Raw genomic sequence first — 26,441 nt, forward strand, 5'->3', positions numbered from 1 at the left:
GCAGATACTAAATGTATGAATATGAAAAAAAAGTGTATAAAGCGTATATGTATGTATGAATGTATGAAGGTTTGTAGGAAACGGGTGGGTAGGAACCATGAAGACGAGTCGACGTGGAATAGACAGAGGGGGGGGGGGATATATACCCCCAAACTCCTCCTACAAATGCAGCCTCCAGCCAGCCTTCCAACAGGTCCGCATTTCTCCATTTCAGTCCTTGGGAAAACATTTTTATGGGGGGGCAGCAATGACACTTACATGGTTAGCTCATAACAGGTATGCTTTAATAGCAATGTCAGGTTAATTATCAACTATGTACACAGACAGTCATACTATGTGTATGTGTGAAACTGACAATATTGCAGAAAACAGATCATTTTTACACATTCACGTTCTGCAAATATAGGGCAATCTGTAACAGATTTCCAACATCTATAGAACACAAACGTTGAGGTAATGTTCAGATTACTGTGTAACGTTATACACCCTGCTCCCATACAGAAGAGCAGTGTGCTGTCATCTGGGATTCATTACAGAAATGGTGTCTTTGTTCAAGAGGTTTCTTGGCTTTAAAATGTGATTATTATTACATGCCTCAGAGTTTGGACTTTCCAGGTTCAGCAAGGAACTTGAAATTTCCTTTAGTAAAGCCCTTAAAAAGACAGACTATTTGTAGGAGATTTTGAAACAGAAGCAAGAAACAGCACCAGAGTTGTTTTGTGTTCACTTGGACAGCCGATCATGGCCGATTTATTCATTTATTACAGGTACTTATATAGTGCTGTGAATTTATACAGCACTTTATACACACACATTTTTATTTTATTTTGCTATGATGCTTTGTGATGTCAAAGGCTGAAGCCTCGTACACACAACCATTTTTTCCGTCAGGAAAACTGCCAGGAGAGCTTTTGGCCGGGAATCCCGGCTGTGTGTATGCTCCCTAGCAGTTTTCCTGACAGAAAAACTACCGGAAAAAAAAATAGAGAACCTGCTCTCTATTTTCCCGTCAGGATTCCCGACATAGTGTTTCCTGCCGAGAAAACTGGTCATCTGTATGCTTACCTGAAGGGGGAATAAACCGTGCATGCTCGATAACTATTCAACGCATGTGCGGTAGCATAGAACGTAGTTTAGCCGGCTTGTTGTAGTCTTTGACATTACCGCATTTTTGCCATTCAAGAGAACGGCGTGTCTGTCTGGCCGTGTGTATACATGGCTTTCAAGGCAAGCTCGGCAGGAAACCCGTCGGTTTTCAAACATATGGGATTCCTGGCCGTGTGTACAGGGCTTAAAGGAAAAAAAAATTTGGCCTAAAATTAATGTCTGCAAGGTAGACAGACAGAATAGTGTAATGATTCTGTTAAAAAAAATAGTAAATACCTATTAAATTCCTTCATCTATATCACCTCCGGCATTCTAGTGTCTGTTCTCTCATTCACTTCCTGGTTTGCATCGCTCGTTCATGTAAGCACTACATTTCCCAGTATGAATTGTGGCACGCCCAGCAATTCACACCTTCTTGAAGTCTTTAACATGTAGAGAGAGTCCTGCCGCACAGATGTAGTTCCCAGGAGGGGGCGAGCACGTTACTGACCATCGCAGTAAAGCCTCCCGTCACGGTGGTCAGTAAAATCAGACAACCAGGAAGTGAACAGAACAGAGAAGAAATAGAGTAACTTCTGAGCAAAAACGAACAATGAGGAAGTGAAAAGAGGAATGTCTGCAGGTCTCCTTTACAACCCCTTTAAGGTTATCGATATGGCACTTCAGATGATCATCAAGATTCTAATAGAACCAGAATCCTGCTACTGGTGTGGTGCATCTCTCTTGCAAATTCACAGTCTTGCTGAAATCAGATAACTTCAATTTTTTTTATTTAACTAAAAAAACAAAAAGCAAAAAACACACACACACACACACACACACACACACACACACCTTTTGCTCACTTACCGAGGATGTGATTTGTACATCTGAATTAGGCTAACAAATATAAAGACCTCAGGAAGCATTTCAGAGTTAACTGTACTAGCATTTTATTTTTTAGGGCAAACAATATTAAACAGGAGTGTTAGAGAACTGCGTGATCATGCTTTTATCATACACTGTGTAAACTTTACGGTCTTAGTTTAAACAGCTGCAAAATGAACAACTAGAATAAACATATTAAGATCACAAAGCACAATGACATCACATTTATGCATTTTTTTTTATTTTTTACTTTTACTGCATTTTGACCTGAAATTGTTTACCAAGCACCACAAAAGAGCTTATATTTTTCTAAAAGTTTAAAGCCTAAGTGCAGCCTAAAGCGAAAACAGAAAATGCATCACAAGGGACATAATTTGCATTTAGTACTGTGTAGCCCTTGTGCCGATTCCTCTTCTTTTAGTGGCAATACTTCTCTGTCAATGACACCCCTGCGATCTGCCAGTGTGACAGGGCTTAATACAACCAAGAGGCTGTCACAGGCTCTCAACAAGACAGCTTGACTATGCTTGCCCTTTCCTCCTAGCTGGTCCATTTATACAAGCTGTAGCTTCTATAAAATGGAACAGTATCTCTGAATGGAAGGGGCAGAGCCATCATCCAGCAATCCTCCATTCATAGAAGCTGTAGTGTGGCTTCTTTGAAACGAGCAGCTGGGAATAAAGGGCATGCATAGTTAAGTTATTTTGGGGAAAGCCTGTGACAGCCCCTTAGTTGTATTAACCCCCGCTGCACTGAACGAAGGAGGATTAGTACTAAAACAAGTGTAATCAGCACAAGGAACACATCCTACTGGCTACAAGTTATGTCCCTTGTGCTGATTTTCTCTGTTTTTACTTTTTGACTGCACATAGGCTTTAAATATTCTAGCCACAGACATATGAAGCGTGGTTGTTGTATGGTCACAATCAGTCACAAAGCACACTCATATAAAAACGTACGAACATAGTGCACATACACTGATGCCAGGATGATCTTGGAAGGCAATACCATATCAGAAAGAGAAACACTGCCAAGTTTAGTTAATGATTATATTTATAGCAGCTGCATCAGATCAGTATTGATCATGGATACTGTAGGCCTTTGTAAAATAAATATGTGGCAAGGCTTTGAACACTCAAGTACAGTATATACATCTTCTCAAGAAGCAGCAAATGCCTTGAAAACAGCCAGCCACTGACCTCTGTAAATGCACACACTGTGGAGGAATTCATCCTTAAAAGGGGTTGGTAAAGGTTTGTTTATTTTCTAAATAGGTTCCTTTAAGCTAGTGCATTGTTGGTTCACTTACCTTTTCCTTAGATTTTCATTCTAAATGTTTTTTTTCTTTGTCTGAATTTCTCACTTCCCGTTTCTCCTCAGTAAGCTTGCCCCATCATCTAAGAAGTTCTGGCTGGGGGTTAGTCAGCGTGCTTGCCCCTTCCTTGGGACTACATGCCTGCAGGGAGATGCTGTGTTCACAAGCTTACTGAGGAGAGATAGGAAGTGAGAAAATTCAAAGAAAAAAAAAAACATTTAGAAGGGAAATCGAAGGAAAAGGTAAGTGAACCCAACAATGCACTCGCTTAAAAGGAACCTATTTAGAAAATAAAAAGCAAACCTTTACAACCCCTTCAAGCTTTACAGGAGAAACACTTAAAGTTTATTTCCACCTTTGCAGCCACATTTTGAGAACACCTAATACAGTTGTATTCAAAATTATTCAACCCCCACTGAAATTGATTGTTTTGGCCAGTTTGACATTGATTTTGATCATTCAGTCATCCTGCTTACAACTAAATCAAAGAGGCACGTGTAGGTCAGACAAATATAACATAACATTTATAATGAAATAACCACAAATGTCTTTTCTGTGCTCACATCATTATCAGTTTTATTCAACCCCCAAGTGACATTCAATCTTAGTACAACATCCTTTTACAGTTATAACAGCTTTTAAACGTGAAGCATAGCTTGACACAAGTGTCTTGCAGCGATCTACGGGTATCTTCGCCCATTCGTCATGGGCAAAAGCCTCCAGTTCAGTCACATTCTTAGGCTTGCGCACTGCAACTGCTTTCTTTAAGTCCCACCAGAGGTTCTCAATCGGAATTTAAGTCTGGTGACTGCGATGGCCACTCCAAAATGTTCCAGCCTTTAATCTGCAACCATGCTTGGAGGTATGCTTGGGATCATTGTCCTGTTAAAAGGTCCAACGTCTCCCAAGCCTCAGGTTTGTGACAGACTGCATCACATTGTCATCCAATATCTCCTGGTACTGAAGAGAATTCATGGTACCTTGCACACGCTGAAGCTTCCCTGTACCTGCAGAAGCAAAACAGCCCCAAAGCATGATTGACCCCCCGCCATGCTTCACAGTAGGCAAGGTGTTCTTTTCATCATAGGCCTTGTTCTTCCTCCTCCAAACATAGCATTAATCCATGGGCCCAAACAGTTCTAATTTTGTTTCATCAGTCCACAGAACACAATCCCAAAACTTCTGTGGTTTGTCCACATGTCTTTTGGCATACTGCAGTCGACTCTTCTTATTCTTTGGAGACAGCAAGGGGGTGCGCCTGGGAGTTCTGGCACGGAGGCCTTCATTACGCAGTGTGCGCCGTATTGTCTGAGCAGAAACTTCAGTACCCACATCTGACAAATCTTTTCTCAGTTCCTCAGCAGTCACACGGGGACTTTTCTCCACTCTACGCTTCAGGTAGCGCACAGCAGTCGAAGTCAGCATCTTCTTTCTGCCACGACCAGGTAGCGTTTCAACAGTGCCCTTTGCCTTGAATTTGCGAATGATGCTTCCTATGGTGTCTCTTGGTATGTTTAACATCTTTGCAATCTTCTTATAGCCATTGCGTAATCACCTATTCTCTTGTCTTCCTGGACCATTCTCTTGACTTCACCATGTTTGTAACCACACCAGTAAATGTCTAGAAGGAGCTGAGTATCACAGTCATTTTAAAGCTGCCTAATTGGTGCTTATTAGGCTTTATTGCTGCTCCCTGACATCCACAGGTGTTTTCAATACCCGATTGAAAACACTTCAATGAACCTCTGTTCTTCAGAGTGGTAGTCTTTAAGGGGTTGAATAATTGTGTAAATGAAGAATTCACAAAATAAACATTTACTACTGTATTACAAAACCAATTGATGTCATTTTAGTTGCATATGGTTCTTTAAGAAGTCCTTGTAGGATTTCATTCTGAATACAATTACAAATGTACACTAAATTCCCTAAAACCCTTTACAGCATTGGGGGGTTGAATAATTTTGAACACAACTGTATGTTTGTTATACGTTTCCATTTACATAGCATACCCTTAAAAAGATCTTTACATTAATTACAGCTTGCAGGCAGCATGGTACCATGGGACATGTAGTTCTTAGAAATTTAAAGTATACAGCATGGGAGAAGCTGCAAAGCTGTCAGAGAGTACTCAATGGGTAGGTATCACATGGGTATCACATGGGTAGGTACAGAGCATGATGGGACTGTGAGGCCTATATAGGTCCGATGCAAGGCGCGCATCCGTCATTTCAGCGAGGAGGACCGGCGTGTCAACATCGGGAGAAGAAGAGAAGTGAAGAACATGACGTCACAGCGCGGAAGAAGAACTCATCACAGCACGGAAGAAGACGTACAGCACGGAAGAAGGGACCGGACTGCGAGACGAAGAACCGGGGTGCGACGAGTCAACAGCGGAGAGCGGCGAGACCCCCCGGATAGCAGAGAAGACCCGTCGGGATAGCGGAAGAAGAAGAGCCCCGCCGAAGACGCCGGAGGAAACCCGCCGGGGGGGTGGGGGCTTTTTTAAAAGCCACCCCCCCCGGCGGTGGAAGAGAACCAGACGGCGGCCCCCACCCACCCGAAGACGTCAAAGAAGAAGCCCCCCCTGGTAAAAGAGCTAATAAAGAAGACAGGGGGCGGCCTCCGGAGCAGACTAATAAAATATTTTAATACACTGTGTGGTTTATTTGTGTTTTTACCACTTTTCTTGCAGGTGAATGGGTAGGGGTACGATGTACCCCATACTCATTCACTTAGGGTGGGGGGCCGGTATCTGGGGGCCCCCTTATTAAAGGGGGCTCCCAGATTCCGATAAGCCTCCCGCCCGCATACCCCGACAACCAACGGCCAGGGTTGTCGGGAAGGGGCCCTGTCCTCATCAACATGGGGACAGGGTGCTCTGAGGTGGGGGGGGCCGCAGTGCGCCCCCCTGCCCCAGAGCACCCAACCCCCCCATGTTGAGGGCATGCAGCCTGGTACGGCTCAGGAGGGGGGCGCTCGCTCGTCCCCACTCCCTTCCTGGCTGGCCGGGTAGCGTGCTTTGGATACGGGTCTGGTATGGATCGTAGGGGGACCCCCTACGCCGTTTTTTTCGGCGTAGGGGGGCTCTCCTTACAACCCATAACAGACCTAAGGGCCCGGTATGCTCCTGAGGGGGGGACCCATGCCGGATTTTTATTTAAAATCCGGCGGGGACTCCCCCTCAGGATTCATAACAAACGCCGCACACGTGTAGAATTGGCGGGAATCCAAGTCGGATCTCCCGTCGCTTCTATGACGGCTCGGTCTCCATCGCGGCAAGCCAGCTCGGCGCTGGCTCCCGCGATGGGGCTCGTAGGTGCTCAATCTCGCCGAGAAAGAGAGCGAGATTGACACAAAATCGGGTTCACCTACTGTAGTTCAAGTTTGAAACTCCCTAGAGAAACAGTCTTGGTCTCAAGTGTAGTTTTCATAATAAATGACTTAAGAACATGTTTCTGTATTAATTTTGCATATCTATTTGAAATATTATTCCACATGAACAAGCTTTGTGATGTGTATTGTAACTATTGGCCCAGAAAGGCCTCCCACCATACACATGTAATAGTATTCCAGTTGACACTAGGTGGTTTGTAATGGAAATCTTACATAAACACCATACACCGACTGTGGTCATCTAGAGCGTACATGTTATTCCGAGATTCGGAAGTTTCATTTTCTGGCTAGCCAAGAATGCCTTAATTCTCCACATGAACTTCTTGGGTTAGAACACAATAAATAGACTGAGTCAGTCTATAGAGGTCATTCAGAAACATCAGGGACAGGGTGTATTTTCTTTACACATTCCATTCTCAATCAGAGCTTAATATACAACATAAAATGCATGTGAACATATTGGGACAAGGAGGAAGGCTGTAGTCTTCCCTCTAGGGCAACCTGTAGTAGCAGCTTACATATATTGTATAAATTATACTATAGGATTTGAAATAATTTAAAAGTTCACATGGTTTTGGGATGAAAAAATGTTTCGCGAAAGGACATCTGCACATCAAAGTTAAAAAAAGCGCTATAGTTTAAACCAGGGCTTAATACACTTTGACCAAGAAGCCTGTGTAATTCTATAAAAGCTTACAGCATTGCTCACTGTATCCAGCTACATTCCAATTCTCCTTTTTTTCTCATCAAAGATTGAAAATGGTAAAACAATTTATTTATTGCTAATAACTCCATATTTGTATATAGTATCTATAGAGCTTAACGGCGGATGCTATAGTCACTAGCAATAATCAATATCTTCTCCCTTCGGGGATGGCTTCCTCCACCCACCCCTGCTGAGAGAAGACAATGATTATGATTCCCCTGTCAACTCTGTGTTGATGGGGGAATTGTGCATTTTGTTTCCCCGTAACCCTTGGTTGCAGGAAATAAATTTGCACCGTGTATGGCCAGCCTTAAAGATGGAGGTAGATTGATTTTTATACAGCAATAACATAACAAAAAAAGGTACCAAGACCTTATCATTCTAGCCAAAACGTAAAAAAAAAAAAAAAAATTAAAACCACACACTTTAAGTAGTTCCTCACAAATGCCAATAAAGATCGCCCTACTCCTGTACAGAGATATTTGCTGCTTCTTTTAATGCTGTAATAATTGGCCTTAATAGTCCTTTGTCAAACATGATATGCTGTTGTAACAGAATGTAGATTGTAGAGCCAAGTGACTATACAATCTGCTATAAATTGTTCTGCTGCAGTACAGTTAACCGATCGAGGTTCTAAAAGTGTTGTCAACACGGAGGACCCAATAAGGAAATCTTCAGAGCTCTTGTGCATTACTACAATGGCAGCATTAAATCATATGCCTTGAAACCAGAGCACTGCGGAACCTACTTAATACACCTGAAAATGGCACATTTTTATAAAATTTTGGAACCAATAAGAATCTTCTAATGCCTCATTTGTTAAGATAAACCAAAATAATGGAAAAAAGTGGTAGTTCCGCTTTAAGCACCCCTAACATGCCATATTTGGCGTGCCATTTTTTTTGTTGGGGGGGGGGGTGGCAGGTACCTAGTTTTGACAGGTACCTGCTCCCATATCCACTCAGACTGCCTAGGCGGCTCGAGCAGACGTTCTCCTCCCCTCCCTGCAATCTTCTGGGACACGTCACGGGTCCCAGAAGATTGCCTGGCCATTGAGGAGGTGCAGCGCGGCTAGCGCATGCGCAGTGCACACCGGCTGTCACAGCCAAGTGCCCACATTTGCAATGCCGGCAAGGGAGAGAGCTGAAGGTTCGGGTGACCGCATCGCTGAACCGTGGGACTGGTGAGTGTTTGTTTATTAAAAGTCAGCAGCTACACTTTTTGTACGTTTAATAAAACACAAAAATGTCTGGAACTCCACTTTAAAAAGGCAACGCAATATACCACATGGATGACTAGACTCCAGATTCAAGTGTTGAAAAACTCAAAGAAACAATTCCAAAAAAAAATAAAAAATGTTTAGTCTCATGATCATTCAACCTTTTCATATATTCTTCCAAAGTAAAATGCGATTTCCTGCAGTCTTCAAAAAAGAATGGTACCATGTTTAGAAGTTCATCATTTTCAGACTGATCTTTAGCAAATCAATCCCAATATCTTTAAACAGCTTTTTTTACACAAAGGAGTCGTAAAGGGGTTGTAAACCTTAGATTTAAAATTATTTTGTTCAATAATAACAAACATGCTTATACTTGCCTGCTCCATGCAATGCTTTTGCACAGAGAAGCCCCAATCTTCTTCTGGGGTCCCCCGCCGGTGCGCAAAACCCTCCTCCTAAATCAGGTGCCACCACAGAAAGCCACAATCCCTGGGGGCACCCGTGCAGGCTTGTTCCTGCATCCATTGACACAGACAGTGGGACTCTGCCAGCAGTGGAAGCCAATGGCTCCTACTGCTATCAATCTCTCCCATGAGGAGAGAGACAGTGGCTGGTGCCGCTGCGCTCATCGCTCGATCAGATTGTGTTCAGATAAGAAAAAGGGGGGGGTGTCGGGGGAGGTTTTTCACCTTAATGTATAGATGTGTCAAGGTGAAAAACCTTGAGGCTTTAGAACCACTTTAACCACCCCCCAATGACCAGGGCATTTTTTGCGATATGGCACTGCGTCGTTTTAACTGACAATTGTGCGGTCATGCGACGCTATACCCAAACAAAATTGATGTCCTTTTTTCCCCACAAACAGAGCTTTCTTTTGGTGGTATTTGATCACCTCTGCGTTTTTTTTTTTTTATAAATATATATTTTTTTGGATATGTATGGTATGATCACAGAAAGTAAATATATATATACATTTTGTTGTGCTAAAAAAAAAAAACTGTATTCATCAGTTTAGGCCAAGATGTATTCTACAAATTTTTGATAAAAACATTGGATTGGTTTGTGCAAAAGTTATAGCGTCTACAAACTATGGAATAGATTTATGGACTTTTTTTTTTCATTGTTTTTACTGGTAATGGCGGCAATCTGTAATTTTTAGCGGGGGGAACATAAGTGTAAGTCGTTTGTCTGTACATCGTAGGAAGTTCCACTCTGATAGGAAGAATCAATGAACTACCACAGCGCCGTGGTAGGTCATTGAGAACTTCAAGCCGACAGCCACAAAGGCTGTCAGTAGTTGTAGTCTTTTTATTCACAGAACACTGCATTTTCTTTCGATTGTGGCAGCAAATGGAGGGGGGGGGGGGAGAGAAGATTACACACTGGCTGTCAAAACTGGGGATTGTGGGGGGGCAGTAAATTTGTAAAATGTTACACAAATGAATATGGCAACATGTTAAAAATTGTGAACTTATCCTTTAAAATCATTGTAAGTATGAGTGAGTGGATTAAAATGAAACCATGACTAAAAGGTCTGAACTTCACAAAATAATTTTTCAAGCATATCTAAAGATCTTTGTGAGTAAAATGGCACTTGTTATCTGTTGAGCCATTTGAGCCCTAAAATCTGTTGCATTGTTTGCAACGCCTTAGATATCAGTAGTGATGCTTAGATCAGCTGTAATGTTAGGGAAATTGCATAGCGCCTAGATGGCCTAATTCTCTTTTGAAAAATCTCAGATTTCTTTAAGGGAGATAAATTAGTGGAGAAAGGACTTAAGGCTTTAGGACCTAGACTAAAGACACTTATGCTAAGCCATTTCCGCACAGCTCAAGGGTATGGACGGGTAAGATTTCTATGACCTCCCACCTTAGAAGAGCATTACATTTCACACAACATTATAGAGGTCTTGTTCAAATTCACTGTCCAATAAGAAAGTCTTCACCTTATCTGCACCTGACCTGTAGTTTGACCTTCACCCGAACAGCTGTTGTTTTTATTGGCAATTTTCATACATTACATTTTTCTAGGAATTGGTGGCCCCCCAACTCCTAGAAGAATGTTAACATTTTTGTAACTTCTGTTTGCAACTCTGCTTGTAGGATCCAGATTTCAGGATTATCTATTTACACATCACGGAAATTAGTTAAAGGGGTTGTAAAAGTTTGTTTTTTATTTTCTAAATAGGTTCCTTTAAGCTAGTGCATTGTTGGTTCACTTACCGTTTCCTTTGATTTCCCTTTTAAATGTTTTTTTTCTTTGAATTTCTCACTTCCCGTTTCTCCTCAGTAAGCTTACCCCCATCATCCATGGGGGTTAGTCAACCAGAACAGCTTACCGAGGAGGAACAGGAAGTGAGAAATTCAGACAAAGAAAAAAAAACATTTAGAAGGGAAATCGAAGGAAAAGGTTAGTGAACCAACAATGCACTAGCTTAGAGGAACCCATTTAGAAAATAAAAAACAAACCTTTACAACCCCTTTAAACTGGTTAATCAAAAGTTAAAAGCTCCTTCACACCAGAAGCATTGCCCAATACAGTCCCAATGCAAGAACAAAGCCTTTTCCCTAATGTACAGTACTATTGTATGTGGTCTGCACTGCATTGGTGTACACTGAAAAAAAATAGGACATTTTTGCATAGCACAGCATATTCCAATGCACCCTAAAAGGGGAAGTTCTGCTTTGTGCCCTCCTCTATTTTTGGCACTTTTCTGAGGGGAATGGGGAGCGGTTACTGTTTTTTTTTTAAATTTTCAAACTTCTGTTTGGATCGCCTCAACAATCTACTGTACCTGACGCTGTCCTCCCCCATGTCACCCCCCCCCCCCTCATGTCACAGAAGGCTGTGGGACTATTCACAAAGCCCAGCCATGTGCAGCCAACTGTGAAGCTGCAAGGAATCACAGCCGGATGCCCACAGTAAACATGCCAACACCGGGGACCCGATAACGGGTAAAGAACGGGTTCGGGTGTGGATATCGTTGGACCCCTGGACAGTATTTGTAGCTGCTGACTTTGTTTTCAAACAGGGCGAAAAACTGCTTTAAGACATCACAAAGTGCTGCAGTGCATAACATTTTAAAGCAGCTACAAAAAAAATAAAAAAAAATAAAAGAAAAGGAAAGAAAAAAGCAAGCCCTGCAATTTGCTATCAAAATGCTTTCCAGCACAAGACAATCGTTATGAATTGTGCAATGGGAATGAGCCCTAAAAGATAGCATTTCCCCTCATAAACAGATTAATCATTTAAGTGCAGAAACTGCCGTTTTGGTTAACATGTAGGCGTTATATAAGGTGAGCGACTTACACAAAGCATCACCTTAAAGCGGACCTTGACCTTCCCCCAAATAAAACCATATTTAAAACCTAAAACAAAACTGAGAAAATAAAACAAAAAATGAATGGCCTGATTTCCAGCATTGGGCAACAGCACATTGGGCAACAGCACCAGCATTAGCTTATGCTGCATTCACACCTAAGTGACAAAACGCCCGACGCGGGACGCTTCTGCCGCTAGAGGGGAAAACTCCCATTGCGGTCTATGGAGATGGTTCACATCTCATAGACGCGCAACGCCTGTCGCCTGAAAAAAAGTCCCGGACCCTTTTTTTCACGCGACAGGCGCGTTTTCCCATAGACAGCAATGGGAATACTTTTAGGAAAAAAAAAAAAAAATTGAAACATTTGTACTCGCGGCAAATCTGCCGCTACACGCGAACGCGGCTGTCGCTTAGGTGTGAATGCAGCCTTACTTAGGCAAGTGCGACATTACTTTACATCTCACAGGATCCTGGGAAGACAAAGAGTCCCATATCTTTACAAGCTGGGCCCTCTAATGATCCTTCCTATATTGAATTGTATTGTAACTGTACTGTTTTCCCTGATGTTGTAAAGCGCTGCGCAAACTGTTGGCGCTATAGAAATCCTGTATAATAATACTTCCTGTCTTGTCCAAGTGATGGGTCTCAGACAAAAACAAGAAATGAGGAGCATATTCCTCAACAAGGGCACTAATAGCAATTAAAACCTGACAAGAGTGTCAGCCCTGCCCAGAGTCACCCAACTGTAAAGCTCTACACAAACAGTGACATCAGGAAACTGGTAAAATTAAAAAAATTATATAATATATATATAAATAATTTTCACATGATATAAATCAGTCCCTATACTGTACATTAAGTATAAAGTGTGTATATGTATGTAATATATATATATATATATATATATATATATATATATATATATATATATATATATATATCTCAATCACACACTTTGTAATTTTATCAAAAGGTTCTAATAATGCTATAGATGTTTTTTTGGTATCAAAGTCAGAAAGTGATTGCTTTAGACTGAACCAGAACAGTTGTTGCATAAATATTGGCCAATATCTGTAGTAAAAAGTGAAGCAAATGTCTAGTATGCCATGTGGGTAGCTTGTAATGTGGTATAGCTTCAGAAAAAGCTAGCACAGGGTAAATACTGGCAAAAGATGAAGGGATCTGTATTTCAGTAACAGCTGGAAAACCACAGGTTGTCTCCATTTGTTGTAGGACATAGTGCTGATGAGCTGGTGAAGGTATAGCAATTACCAGCCCTTAGGAAACATTCCTCACCCTGTCATTTAGTTCATGCCATAATGTTTCAGACCACCCTTACATTACCTGCAATGAAAGACTGTGTAGTTACATAAAATACATAAAATTGCTTGTCAAAAGTTTAACTGTGTTTAGACATCTGGCAATACATCAGAAATGTGTTTGACACACAAAAAAAAAAAAACATAAAAACTAAAAAACACTGATATTTACCTAATTAGTGTTAAAATCTATACCAACTATATGCAAGACAGTTTACTTAAAACATTAACACATAGGTGAAGATAAAAACTTCTTCCGTTTCACGCCAACCGGAAAAATCACCCCGCGTCAACATGGACTCCCCCAGCCATTCTGGGTAAAACTATCACCCCTAGCACCAAAGTCAAACGTCTGAGTCATTTTCGATACCTATATGACAATGGATGCACAAATAGGGTCAGTAGTCAGCGGATCACACCATCTGCTGTGCCTACTACGCAGACTCGCGCCCTTTATCCCGAAAGAGGACATTGCAGTCGTGGTGGGAACAATCATCAATTCCAGACTCGACTACGCAAATGCCCTCTATCTAGGACTCCCCAAATACCAAATCACTCGTCTGCAAGTCGTTCAAAATACGGCCGCTCGACTAGTGACCGGAAAAAAAAACATGGGAATCAATCTCACCTTCACTGAGATCCCTTCATTGGTTGCCAGTAAAAGACAGAATCACTTTCAAGGCACTCTGCCTAATACATAAGTGTATTCAAGGCAACGCTCCCCAATATCTATGCGAAAAAAATAAAAGCCCATAGCCCCAATCGCATTCTGCGTTCCACCAATCAAAACCTACTCCAGATACCCAAGGCCAGATACAAGTCCAAAGGAGATCGAAGATTTGCAGTCCAGGGACCTCACCTGTGGAATGCACTACCAACCACCATCCGACTGGAGTCGGACCACTTGGCCTTTAGGAGAAAGATTAAAAACCCATCTCTTCTGGGGTCAAGGGGTTCCTTACCCATGAAATGGATACAGCGCCCAGAGGCGATTCAGTTTGCATGTGTTGCGCTTTAAAAGTTTCTCACTCACTATGCATTACATTTCTACAATACATGCACATTTACTTGTGTTTCATCCATTTTAAAGACCCTGCAAATACAGAAAAATACCCGTTGCCTTTTTAGAAATTCACAAGTCCACTATGTCCTGTTGTGGGCTGACAACACGCAACTTATTTGTAGACCAAGTGTCAGCATTCCAATTATTTTACCAACTTACTCAGCCATTCATACTCTCAGATCTCTACAGGATGAAGGCCAATTAGTCTATAGTACATAAGAACTAGAGATTAGCTTGGGTGTCCTCCAAACTCCTACCTGAACTCTGAATTTGGACACTTTTTAACTCAAGTGAGCTGCGGCCCGGGTCATTTCCACACTGCAGCCTGAGTGTGAGCCTATGTGAGCTGTGGGGCTAATGGATAGAACAGATAAAAAAATAAAAAACGTAATAAATGACGAAAATGCCCATACGAAACAATGACTAGGTCAGAGCAAAGGGAAAAAAGCAACTCCTGTGGGGTATCATGGCACATCAACAGGTGCTGGACTAATTCCCACTAGGTAGCGGTCAAAAGGAGAGGTCTAAAGATTGCAACTCCAATAAGGGTCAAAAAGTTGTAGCCAGGGCCTAACTTATCTCCACTGGCAATTTTCAAAGCCCCGCCATCTTTATCATTTTGAAGGGGCAGTAAGTGTATTTTTCAGGACTGCCTACTTGGGTACAAATTGATAGGTTAGGCAAGTCCTAATATTATATAGCTTTGGTAAATGGATTGTATGAAGAATGTATAGGCAGATTGTAATGCTTCTGGAGACCCTAAGCCAGTTCCTTCACTTGAGCAACATGTTCCCTTTAGCCAGTGCTGTGTATAAATTATATGATTTTTTTTTTTTAATTAGTAGAAGAGGCCATCTCTGGACATTTATAATACAATTCTCATGCAACAGTTCTATCTATTCTTTCTATAGAAAGGTGTAGCTCTTGATACTATAATTTTGGATAAAGTACATGAAAACAGATTAAAAGAAAATGTTGTACCTAAAGAAACCACACTGTAGCCTCTACTAAGCCATGGCACATGTTTTCAAATCACACTGTAAGTGACTGCAACATTATAACAGGAAATCAAGAATAAGGCAAGTCTGGAAAGTCCCTAGTCTTTATTAGGAGTTATTGTATTTTCTTAGAAGTAAGATATTTCACTGTGTGCTGCAGCTCCCTGCGAGTTATTGTTAAATGTTTGCATGGCTCCGTACCATGACAAAATCATAACAGGAATGCCTGAAGATATCACCCTTAGAAATGTTCTGTACTGAAAACTTAACATTTACAAAAGTGTCCTTTGTGGAAAGGAATAACTATTAGGTGAAGTAAAAAAAAAAAAAAAAAAGTGTACTCTAATAAAAAAAAATGAAATGAAGGCTTGAATTACATAGAGAGAACACTGCCTACAGTCTCAGGTTTCTATTTACCATCCAGACTCTTCGGTCTACACCAGTCCCTTTTTCAAAAATCTGGGAACACCTGCTTGTGGTGGAGAAGAGCTATTCCCAACAACACCCACAGCATGCTCCCTTCTCTCTTACAAAAATCCTAATACAAATGTTAAGAGACACCCTTCTGATTCCAACCAATTGGCTTCTTGGACTTAATACTTAAAACACAACCATTAGTCTGATATTGTAAATACTCCATCAATTAGGTCGTCTGTGATGCAGTTCCATGTCAATCATAGGATTGCCACCTGTCTGTGATTAACCTGGACAGTCCGGGTTCTGAATCAGCTGCCTTGCCTGGTTTTCAGACTGCCTGAAACCCGGACAGACCATTTGGGCAGGGAGCTCAATTAGCATATTTGCCACTGTGGAGACAGCAGCAGTGTCATTGCTTCTCAATAAATACACTGTGCTGGTGTTTGTGTTGGAATCTGAAGCTCCTGTCTCCCACCCCCTCCAGGCTCCTGCAGAGTCTCCGTTACCTCCGACTTAACCCCCCAATCAGTAGTGCGGTGTGCTGAGGGAACCGGGAGGCGGAGCTGAGGAGCTCATTGTAGCTACTTCCGGGCTGGCTGCTGCTCACACTACATGCAGGGAGGTGGTGGCGAGCCAAGTTTTTTTTTTCTGAGGAGTCTCCTTGGGTGGAAAGCTGCCAAAGTTTCAGGAGGATATGTTTTGCAGGTGTTGCAGTGAAAGGTTAAGGTGACAGTAGAATTGGAAGAGTGTGTGTCACATATCTTCCAAGCAGCACACATGTCTTTCTATACAAACATCCCCCATCCTCAGTCCAGATAATGTGAATTAATTTATAACTGTTTATTTACTCTGTGTTTACACTTCTGATTGTATAGACTCAGAGCTTGGATAACACAGGGTTACAGGAGTGGTCATCAATTACCTTCACATCACCTGGACATACAGAGTGCTAGGAGCTGTCAGTTTTAAATCAGTACTGTTGTAAATATTAGTAAATAAGTACAATAGCTTTTGTTTGATTATATACATCACTATTTCTCAGCCCCCTACTCCCCCCAGTTTGCATCATTCCCAGGCCCCTTCAAACATCCAGCTGACAGATGTCACCTTAGCTGGGGGTAGGAAGCAGCTCTGAGTGATATCATTCCATGGTCACTTTGTTTCCCTTATCTTCCCAACATCACTCCCTGATCACCCCATAGACACTGCAAGAAACCCCTCCCCTGTCTGCCATTGTTCCCCCCTCCACATTTCTCTCTTGTACATACTGCCCCTATCATACTCACCACACTCCTTCTTCCACTCTGCTTGTCGCAGAGCTCGGTGCCCCCAAGCTTGGGCCTGCCACATTAATGTTGGCTCCCATGAGGCAGCCATCTTTAAATCTGGGGGAACCATGATCTTCACTAACCCGGGGGCCCTCTGAGCTATCAATTCGCCCCTGGCCCAGACTGTGGCTACCCAGCAGGGTTTCTCACTGCAATTGTAAGCCAAGAGTGTCAACTTTGTTGACTGATGTAAAGGGGGACTCTTGTGATCAACTCCATATGATTAGAAATGTTATTTAAAAATCATAAAATATATGTATACTACATAAAAACTTACTTTGTACAGAGATAATTTAATGTAAAAGAAGAAGAAGAAAGAAGAAATTGCTGTACGCTGCTAATGTGTTCGGGTTTGGCTTGAAGAAAAGGTGGAAACCCTAGTCGATCATGATGAATAACGCCCACCGATGCCTTATGCGTCTTTTTTAAACGTATGTAAACCCTGGCTACTTTCTTCAATTCCTCCCTTTTCTGCTAAAATATACCATTGAATGAGTTTTGTTATGTTTGCAAAATGCAGACAATACCTATTGATTTACCCAGAAATATTGTCAAATGATAACTTCCTATACTCCTGTCTGTATATATGGAGTGGTTATGATGAAGAGTGGTGAAGTTATGAGAGCCATCTGTGTTCTTTGCAATCCATCAAAAATTAAGTGGGCAGGGCTGACACCAAGTGCTAAAAAATCCAGAATGCAAACTACTCAAAATACACTGTATTGTCATGTCAAAGGCATAGGGGCACACTATTTCTGGCACATGAACAGTTATTTTTCTCTGCACTTGCAGTGTGTTTAAAAGTGACATAACATGGGAAAATGTGCATGTATAGCAAAGATGCACTAAATAGTTATTTTTTTCTGCCTTGAGATATGCTTTAACTGACACAAAGCCTTCCTTGAATCTAAAGCTTGGGCTGCGGTTTCCAATATACCTCGGGCTAGATTCAGCAAGAATTTACGCCGGCGTATCTACAGATACGCCGCGTAAATTCAAAGCTGCGCCGGCGTAGCTTCTTTCTGTATTCAGAAAGCAAGATACGCCGAAATTAGCCTAAGATCCGACTGGCCGCAGATAGAAATCCTCTGCGGTATTTTTAATTTTCCAAAAAAAAAAAAAATGCATGGAGACATTTGGGATATTTGCTTTCAATATAAAACAAATTATAAAATAGCATTTTCAGTTTGTGATGTTCTGCTACATTTAAAGGATATCTAAAAAAAAAAACCACATACATGTCATACTGGCCCTGATCCTCCTCGTCTGGTGTCCCTCAGCGGCACTCCTGGCTCCTCCTCTTCTTGAGTGTCCCATTGGAAAAGTGCTCTCCCTCGGAGCACTTATGCGGGTGCTCTCCCGTGTCCTGCTGCTGCGTCTATTGACACAGACAGCAGGACTCGGCCCTGCTTTCACGTCATTGGATTTGATCGACGGCAGCAGGAGCCAATGGCTGTGCTGCCATCAAACTTTCCAATCAGGACACGAGACACCGGCTGGAGCTGGTGTGCTCGTTTCTGGCATGGGAAAAACAAAGTTAAGGTAATTAAAAACGGGGGCACTGGGGGGGCAGCTACACTAAAGGAGGTTTTTCACCTTAATGTATAGAATGCATTAAGGTGAAAGACCTTGAGGGTTTACAACACCTTTAAAGCTTTTTCGTTTTTTGTGAAAGAAAAAAAAATATTGAAAAACGCATGTACTACTTACATGCTCTGGTTTTCCACAGATCAGTCCTAATCCTCTTTTTCTATGGTCCCCCGCTGGCGCTCTTGGCTCCTTCTCTTTGGTGAGTGGCCATCATAGAAAGCGGCTTTCTATGGGGTCACTCGTGTGTGCCCGATCCTGAGCGCCTTTGTCTGTGTCTATAGACACACAGACAGTGCAGCTCGGCCCCGTCTCCTGCTCCCTCTCTCCCAGAATTTGGTTGTCAACAGTGGGAGCCAGTGGCTGGGAGAGCCGCTGCTCTTGTGCCCAGTGCTGGATCGAGAACGAGCTCAAATATAAGGGGCGGCTGGGATAATCTGGCAGAGAAAGTTTTTTACCGTCATGAATTAAATGCATGATGGTAAGAAAAAAAAAAAAAAAAAGTAAGACTTTACAAATTTGACCCCTCTCCTGGGCAGTAATTTGTACCTCCAGCACCGCCTGCCACATCTCAGCGGAATGATTGTTCAGAGCTCACTACTACCAACAGCATATATTTGGATCTTTGGCATTTATAAAAGGAACTGGCAGTCTTGCAAGAGACCATTGGCAAATGTTTCTTTAATGACTTGAAAGGGTTCCTTGGCATTACATAGACTGCAATCTTATGCTTGCATATGATAACTTTTGATCCCCAGCATTCTGATATTTTACTGTAGAAGCAGATTAATTCCACATGTTTACATAAAGCAGTTGTAGCAATTTTGGAGGTGGATGCAATTATTCAAGACGCTGCTGCTAGCAATGCACATAAACCTTGCTGAACTTACATGACCTCATCTCTCCAAATCCACATGACAGTCATCTAATATTCAGGGATGTTCCACATATCTATGTGTGGATCCTGATGACACTTGCCGATAAGTAGTGCGAAGCCCTCAACCTACCACTGAGACGTGGCATAGCAAACAACCTCATTCAGCTTTGTGGACTCAGGACTGGCTCAACTATTTATGTCCATGGTGGTTAAGTAAAAGAAGCCATTCATTCATTACAAACCAGTGACATTACTGGAGGATTAACCCACTTGAACACAACTTGCCTCAGGAATGTTTTCAGCTTCTAATACAGGGGCTCATTTATGAAATTCGGAGCAAAAATTGGCTTCTTTGAAGGTTAGCAACCAAGCCAGTTTCTCATTTCCTTTTCCAAATGTTGGCTTGAGAATAAAAGGCAAAAAAATTTTTGTAACTGTTAAATTTTTATTTTTTTTTTATTTTTTCTCATAAATCATACCGACAGTCTTGGTCATCATTATGTTTTTGCAGCAGAAGTCAAGAGAGATAAATTAAAGTAGAAAACAAGTTATTAAACTTTGTGGAAAATGTATTAAAACTGAAGCAGACATAACCTGGAGCATTTGTGTATGGTAACCAATCAGCTTCTAACTTTAGTCTGTTCAGTTAAACTTTAAATGAAAGGTAGAAGCTGATTGGGTCTGCTCCAGTCCTCGTAAATTCCTCTCGTTATTTTACAGATCAACTCCTATAGATATAGAAGACACAAATACATGCAGCTCTGTAATAATTGTACAATACAATAATTTATTTGGCAATGCGAGCAAGTAAAGGTGTACAAGAGCCTGGTGTCAGTCTCTTGCAGTCTAATGTACAGCACAGCTCAAAGAGGCCATCAGGTGTGTTGCAGTGCAAGATGCAGTCTAAATAGGAGAGGAGAGCAACGTGTCAAGGTGAGCTCATCAATCTGCTGCTGCTCCTCCTTTCATTATCCAATCACAGGGTGGGGGTGGAGAGAAGACCAGCAAGTGAAAGTGAAACCGCAGTAGAAACAGATCAAGTCCCCTCTCTTGCCAGGCAGAAGTATGTTGTGCAGACGAGCTGCAAAAATCTCACACTGGCTTGACAAAAATACAGGTCAAACTACTCCAATAACTGCATTATGTTCCATGTTTTGCAGGCATCTGGATTCTGGAGAAATTTTTTCGGCAGAGATACTTGTTCTTTTCCTGTTTCCGTGAACAGCTTTGGGTCTTCAGGTAGAAAAGCAGTACAGCTATTCAATGACTACACTGCTTGTAACAGGATCTGTGAATGGTAGACAGAATCCAATATCTGATCCGACTCTCCCCCATTCACAAATTGTGTAAATCAGTGAAAGAATATTTCTCAATGGAAGAAGAAGGGGAGGTGTCCCCATCAGATTATCTGTACTGCTCTCCTGCCTGAAGACCCAAAGCTGTTAACCATTGCAGCACAGGCAGTTCAGTGACAGGAAGAGGACAGGCATCCCCGTAGTGAAGATTTCTCCAGAATCCAGCTGCCTGCACAATGTGAGGCATATTGCATTACAGGCAAGTGCTGTGACTAAAGCTGTAGGCATTTTTTATTTAGCTAAACTTCAGCTTTAAAATCCTTGTATCTTTTTCCACTTTAACGCTTCATTTCCATGGACGTTTTTGGACATTTTTACAGCCACTTTTCTGAGCTTTTTTTGAAGCTTAAAAACGGCTCTCCATGTTAGTCTATGGCCTCATGCCCACAATGATGTTTTTGAGCTGTAGATGGCTAAGCCGTTTTTAAGCTGCAAAAAAAAAAACCAGGACCAGTGCATTCTGAAGCTCCAGCCTTAGCGCTGTAAAAACGCCAGACGTTAAAAAACGCTCAAAAACGCTAAAAAAAAAAAAAAAAAAATGTAAAAACGTCCATGGAAATGAAGCCTAAAATTTTTTTGACTGATCATGTAACTTGGAGTATATTTTGTGCAAATATTTGTCAGTAGCAACAAACACTGATTACTAGTACCATTTGCCAGTGTGTTTAGAGGTCACATCTCACATTATTCTATATACAATATCTAAGATACGGTCTTACCTCAACAATGCTTTTCAAGTCTTGTACATAAGTCCTTTCAGTCTGAAGAATTTCTTGGACCACTCTGTCAACATACATAAGCTTTGGACTTGTTGGTTCTACCCCTTCAGATTTAGAACAGTTTTTGACACTCCCTTTGGACTCTTTCCATGACATAGTCCGTCGCTCATCAGAAGATTTTTCCCTTGGACTATCATGAGCCTGTTCCCGATTGCAGCTTATCCGAAGGTCATCACTTGACAACAGCTGGGAAGGAACTAGTTCTAGTTTTATGGCCCCAGCTTCCTTATCCTGATGAAACAAACCCAAGTGACTATTTGATGCTAAGGTCATCCGACTTCCAAATGAACAGTGACTGTCCCGGGAAGAGGCCGATGAGGAAGTTGAGCCAAAGCTGACAGGTCTGTCACTGTCTGACAGCTCCATGTTTCTGATTCCACAGTAGCGGAAATGTCTGTCTGTCCTGTGCGGATCTGTCTCTACTGTTCGAGGGCTTGGAGGTTCTGTTACAGATGGATCAAGAGACAAGTGGTACTCATCTACAAAAAAATAAAATAAGAATATTGTTAAGACAAGATTAAAATACTTATTATTTAACAGTGAATCACAAATCTAGTTTTCACCTATATGACCTAATGGACAGACATCTGTAAAATTCCTGTTTGCCTAAATGTACTCAAGTGTACTGCAAAGATATAAGTAAAACAGCTAGTGAAGTCAGAAACAAATTAGACTTAAACCTACCAGCAAATGTTTTTAGGGGTCTTTCAGGACAGTACACAAAATAGTGTGGCTTTACTGGAAAAAAGGAAGCACAAAACTGCCACAAAAATTTAAAATGCTGGATTAAAGACCTACATTTAAAAAAAAAAAAAAAAATAATAATAATAATAATAATAATAATAATAATAATAATAATAATAATAATAATAATAATAATAATAATAATAGCATTATCTGGACAGGAAATAATCTACTGTCCTGGAGACTCCTCGAAAAAATTACTGATGAACCAAATTTTCTTCCCCCCCCCCCCCCCCCCAAAATCAACTTCCATGACAACGCCTGGGAGAATTAAATTAGAAACAAGATTAGGGGAAGCAAGAGCTTGAAGGACTTTTCAGCAGCAAAAGGACAAATCCGTGATTATCACTACCATTCTAGCATATACGTTTTTCCATGAACATGCCACCTCAAGATTTTAGGATTTCACGAGCCAGAAGAACTTTTTTTACGTTTTCTGACTGAACAAGAGCAAACAAAAACAAGCAATACGTCATATAATAAAGACAAAACAAAAAGGTAATCCTTATAGACACAAACCCTGGACACCACAAAATAAGAAATTGAACTCAGTCACATAAGCAAGGAAGCCAACCTTTCTAAAAAAAAATTGACTAGGTACCAAGAAGAATTTTAATGTCTGGATAGGCTTCATGATCAATCTGGGGGAAGAAATAAGTTCACAACCACCCAGAAAGAATGAAAGCCCACATTCCAGCTCTCCTGGACATTACTGGTTGAACTGGCACCTGCTTTTGCTATTGCTGCTGTCTGGCCTGATTATACCTTTGCAATGGGTGCAACAGAGAAAATGCTTTAAAGTATGTAATCCTAATGTGGATAATATGCTGGAAAATGGAATCAAAAAGTATCTGCTAGGTCGCACCACATCATTCCCCTGTGCCCGAGCAGTAAACTCAATGCAGCCAAGTCTGCTTTGTATCTCAAGGAAGTAGTGCTGGCATTGTTCAAAGGAATGTGGCTCTCTCAACAGCTGGAGTGTAGGTGCACCACTGAAACTATCTCCCTTAAGGGGATAGAGGCACCAAGCACTTCTGGATCTCTCCAAGCACCAAAAAGGGGAGAGGGCCCAGGTGCAGGCCCTGAAGGAGCTCCCAGAGGGCAGTAGAAATAGACAACATCATGAAGGTTAAAAAACTCTAAGACAGGGGTGCCTAATCTTTTGAAGAGCGAGGGCCATCGAAGCGACTTGGTAACCGATCACAGGCCAAAATAAGTGTAATGGGCAGATGACAGGTCTGTGTCCACGCTGGATATGCAGAATGAATACAGACAAAGCCCACGCTACTCAATGGGCCCTCCAATTCAATCTGCCCAGACAGAAGGGAGGTTGATACTCTTTTTTTTTTTGCGTATTGAAGTTAATCGGGAGTAAATGGACATAGAGGTGAATGGAGGGTCCGATTGGGTCCTAAGGATGCTTTCATACTGATGCACCACGTGCACCTGTGGCTTTCCTGCAGGTTAGCTGCACTTTGCCATAGACTTCAATTATATCCTATACTTTCTGAAAGTGCACCAAACCCACAGGTAATAACAGAAGTCTATGGCTCGGTGCAGGATTAGTTTGAAAGCAGCCTAGTAACCACTGGAGAACAGATATGCCCATACATACACAACGATTTCAGTAATAAACACACCTTTAATAACAGTCTTCTGTTCAGTTTTCCCCAGCTGTTTCTGTCCCAGGCAGAGTGCATTTGGTATAGATTGTGGCAGGATCTGGTGCTATACAGGAAGCATCAGCTTATGCGGCTCTGCAGCTCTTTACTTTCTCTATCGCCGGCTTCATTCACAATACTGATGCTCTGGGATGGCGGGTTTGGCAACCTGCGATCTGGGCTTGCCAAACCACCATCCCAGAGCAGGAGGTCTCCGCGGGCCACTGGTTGGGCACCCCTGCTCTAAAAGAACATTACTATCCAACTAGAGGAAACACAACTAGCTTCTTAGAGGGTCTTCCCTTTAAGGCTAGGTTCACACTAGTCTGCACGATTAAGTGCAGCATTTTCCTGGCTGAATGATGACCAGCATCATATTTGCTCCCTAGCCTGTCTCTCCCCGTCTTACTCATGGAGGCTCTGCGTCACTTGTGGGCACGATCGCAATTTTCAGTTTTCCAGGGGGCTATGCACAGCATCCTGTCCGCCCCTCCAACCAGCCATGATCTACATGCACAACACAGAGACCTAGTGATGACATCATTGGGTCCAAAATAAGGTATGTAAAGAAAAGGAAAAGTTGTATTTAAAGGATTTCCTTAGCATTTTAAATGAGGGGAAAAGAATGAACCAGGGAAGGCAATAAATAACTGGAAACACTTCAGTTTTAAACCAACAGGTTTAAATCACCTATACCACAAAGAAAAAAGAAAAAGTTGACTAGAATAACTTGGATGACTGGACAAGCCCTTAACAACTATAATTTCCAAAACAATCTTCTTTGCTCTTGCTACAAAAAAATTACCAGTGATTTAATTATCAAAGCTAAAGCATTCATTTCTGACGTAACATTATTTCTCTTAATAGAAAATAATATTTGTCAACTTTTATTTAACAGCCATTCCAAAGACAAAGAACAATGTAATCTATATTTAAATAGAATGCAATGCGAGTTTAGCAAATCCATACATCTTTTATCTTACTGATAAACCGCTTACTGCACACAACGCCATATCAGCTAAATATGGCACATTACACTTAACTGAAAAGGATGGATGAATAGTCTTACAGCAAAATAGCATGATATAATAGGCGGAGGACAAATATTTATACACTTATTTCAGTGATTAATAGGACAATGGATCGATTTAGGGGAGAACACATAATTCTATAATTCTTGTCTGAGTAGCAGTCAGTTTTCTCATCTTTAATTGCTCCCACTTCAGCCAGCGAATAGCCACGACACAAAGATGATTATTATATTCGCAATCCAGACTTTTCATTAAAAACAGAAGGATATTGTACAGTCAAAACGCTACTGAAGTAATCTGCTACTTGGATTTAGTTGACTTAACAACTGAAATCTCCTCGCACCATCAGCACAGCTGACAGTATTTGTTCATTACATGCTAACCTTTAGCAATTGTTTTGATGGGGTCACGTCAAGGCCGTCTGTTAAAAGAAAACCATATGTAAAACGCCAGCAGCCCTGTATTAAGCAGTCAGTTTTGATGTAGGGACACAGAGATGTTGACTAGTAGAGATGGGCCAAACATCCCCCTGTTCTGTTCGCAGAAGAACCTCTGAAAAGGGGAAAAAATCTAACCCGAAAGGCGAACCCCATTGAAATTATGGGAAAAAAGTCAAAAGTTCCCATTTTGAAGGCTTATATGAAAGTAATTGACTATAAAAGGGTTATGGGGGTCTGGGTACTGCCCGGATGGACATGCATCATGTAAAAAAACAGTTATTTTAATGATGCTTAAAATTCAACAATAAAAATGAAAAACTCCTTGAAATATAGTGCCTGGGGGGTCCCCCCTCAATGTGCCTGTAAAGTGGCCCATCTGTAGCATGCATAAAACATGCATGCATCCCATTTAAAAAGACGTGCAGTGTTACAATTGTCAGCACCCGGCTATTGAACAAATATAAAAAAAAAAAAATTGGCGTAGGGTTCCCCCCCCCAGTCCATACCAACATGGAAAAAAAAAACAAAAGAAACACACGCATGGGGCAGCCTGGCAGGTCAGAAAAGTGACGTCAGAAGGAGTCGTGACGTCAAAAGGGGTGCCACCACGTGACATAGCCAGGTGGCTGCCCCTTACCGATATAAGAAATGTCAAAGCGCGGAGCAGACATATGGCATGAGGCCTCCCAGGAGGTGAAGCGTTTTTTTTTGGCATGGGGTTCCCCTTTAAATCCATTTTTTTTTTAATTCAGCTGTCAGCAGAGCAAGCCATTGACAGATGACTGATTCCTGTACCCACTCCTTAACAACCAGCTTAGACTGTATCCTTATTTGCCCAACCAGGGTGCAGAATGCACTGTGCAGCGCTCAGTGTATTGCAGGGTGTTCATCGGGGCGAATACCCTGTAAATT

The 26,441-nt window shown here is 41.7% G+C and overlaps 1 protein-coding gene across 8 annotated transcripts in view; it reads right to left on the reverse strand.

Moving 5' to 3' along the window:
* Window positions 1–26,441, reverse strand: part of PLEKHG1 (pleckstrin homology and RhoGEF domain containing G1) — a 306,586-nt gene that overhangs the window by 67,432 nt on the left and 212,713 nt on the right. For all 8 annotated transcript variants that reach the window (XM_040350857.1, XM_040350856.1, XM_040350851.1 and 5 more), the window contains one exon: window positions 21,594–22,132. In XM_040350857.1, coding sequence (XP_040206791.1) covers window positions 21,594–22,019 — 426 coding nt within the window. In that variant the 5' untranslated portion in view covers window positions 22,020–22,132. The remainder of the gene's footprint in view (window positions 1–21,593; window positions 22,133–26,441) is intronic.

The sequence above is a fragment of the Rana temporaria genome, chromosome 4, assembly GCF_905171775.1.
Source record: "Rana temporaria chromosome 4, aRanTem1.1, whole genome shotgun sequence".
Lineage (NCBI taxonomy): Eukaryota > Metazoa > Chordata > Amphibia > Anura > Ranidae > Rana > Rana temporaria.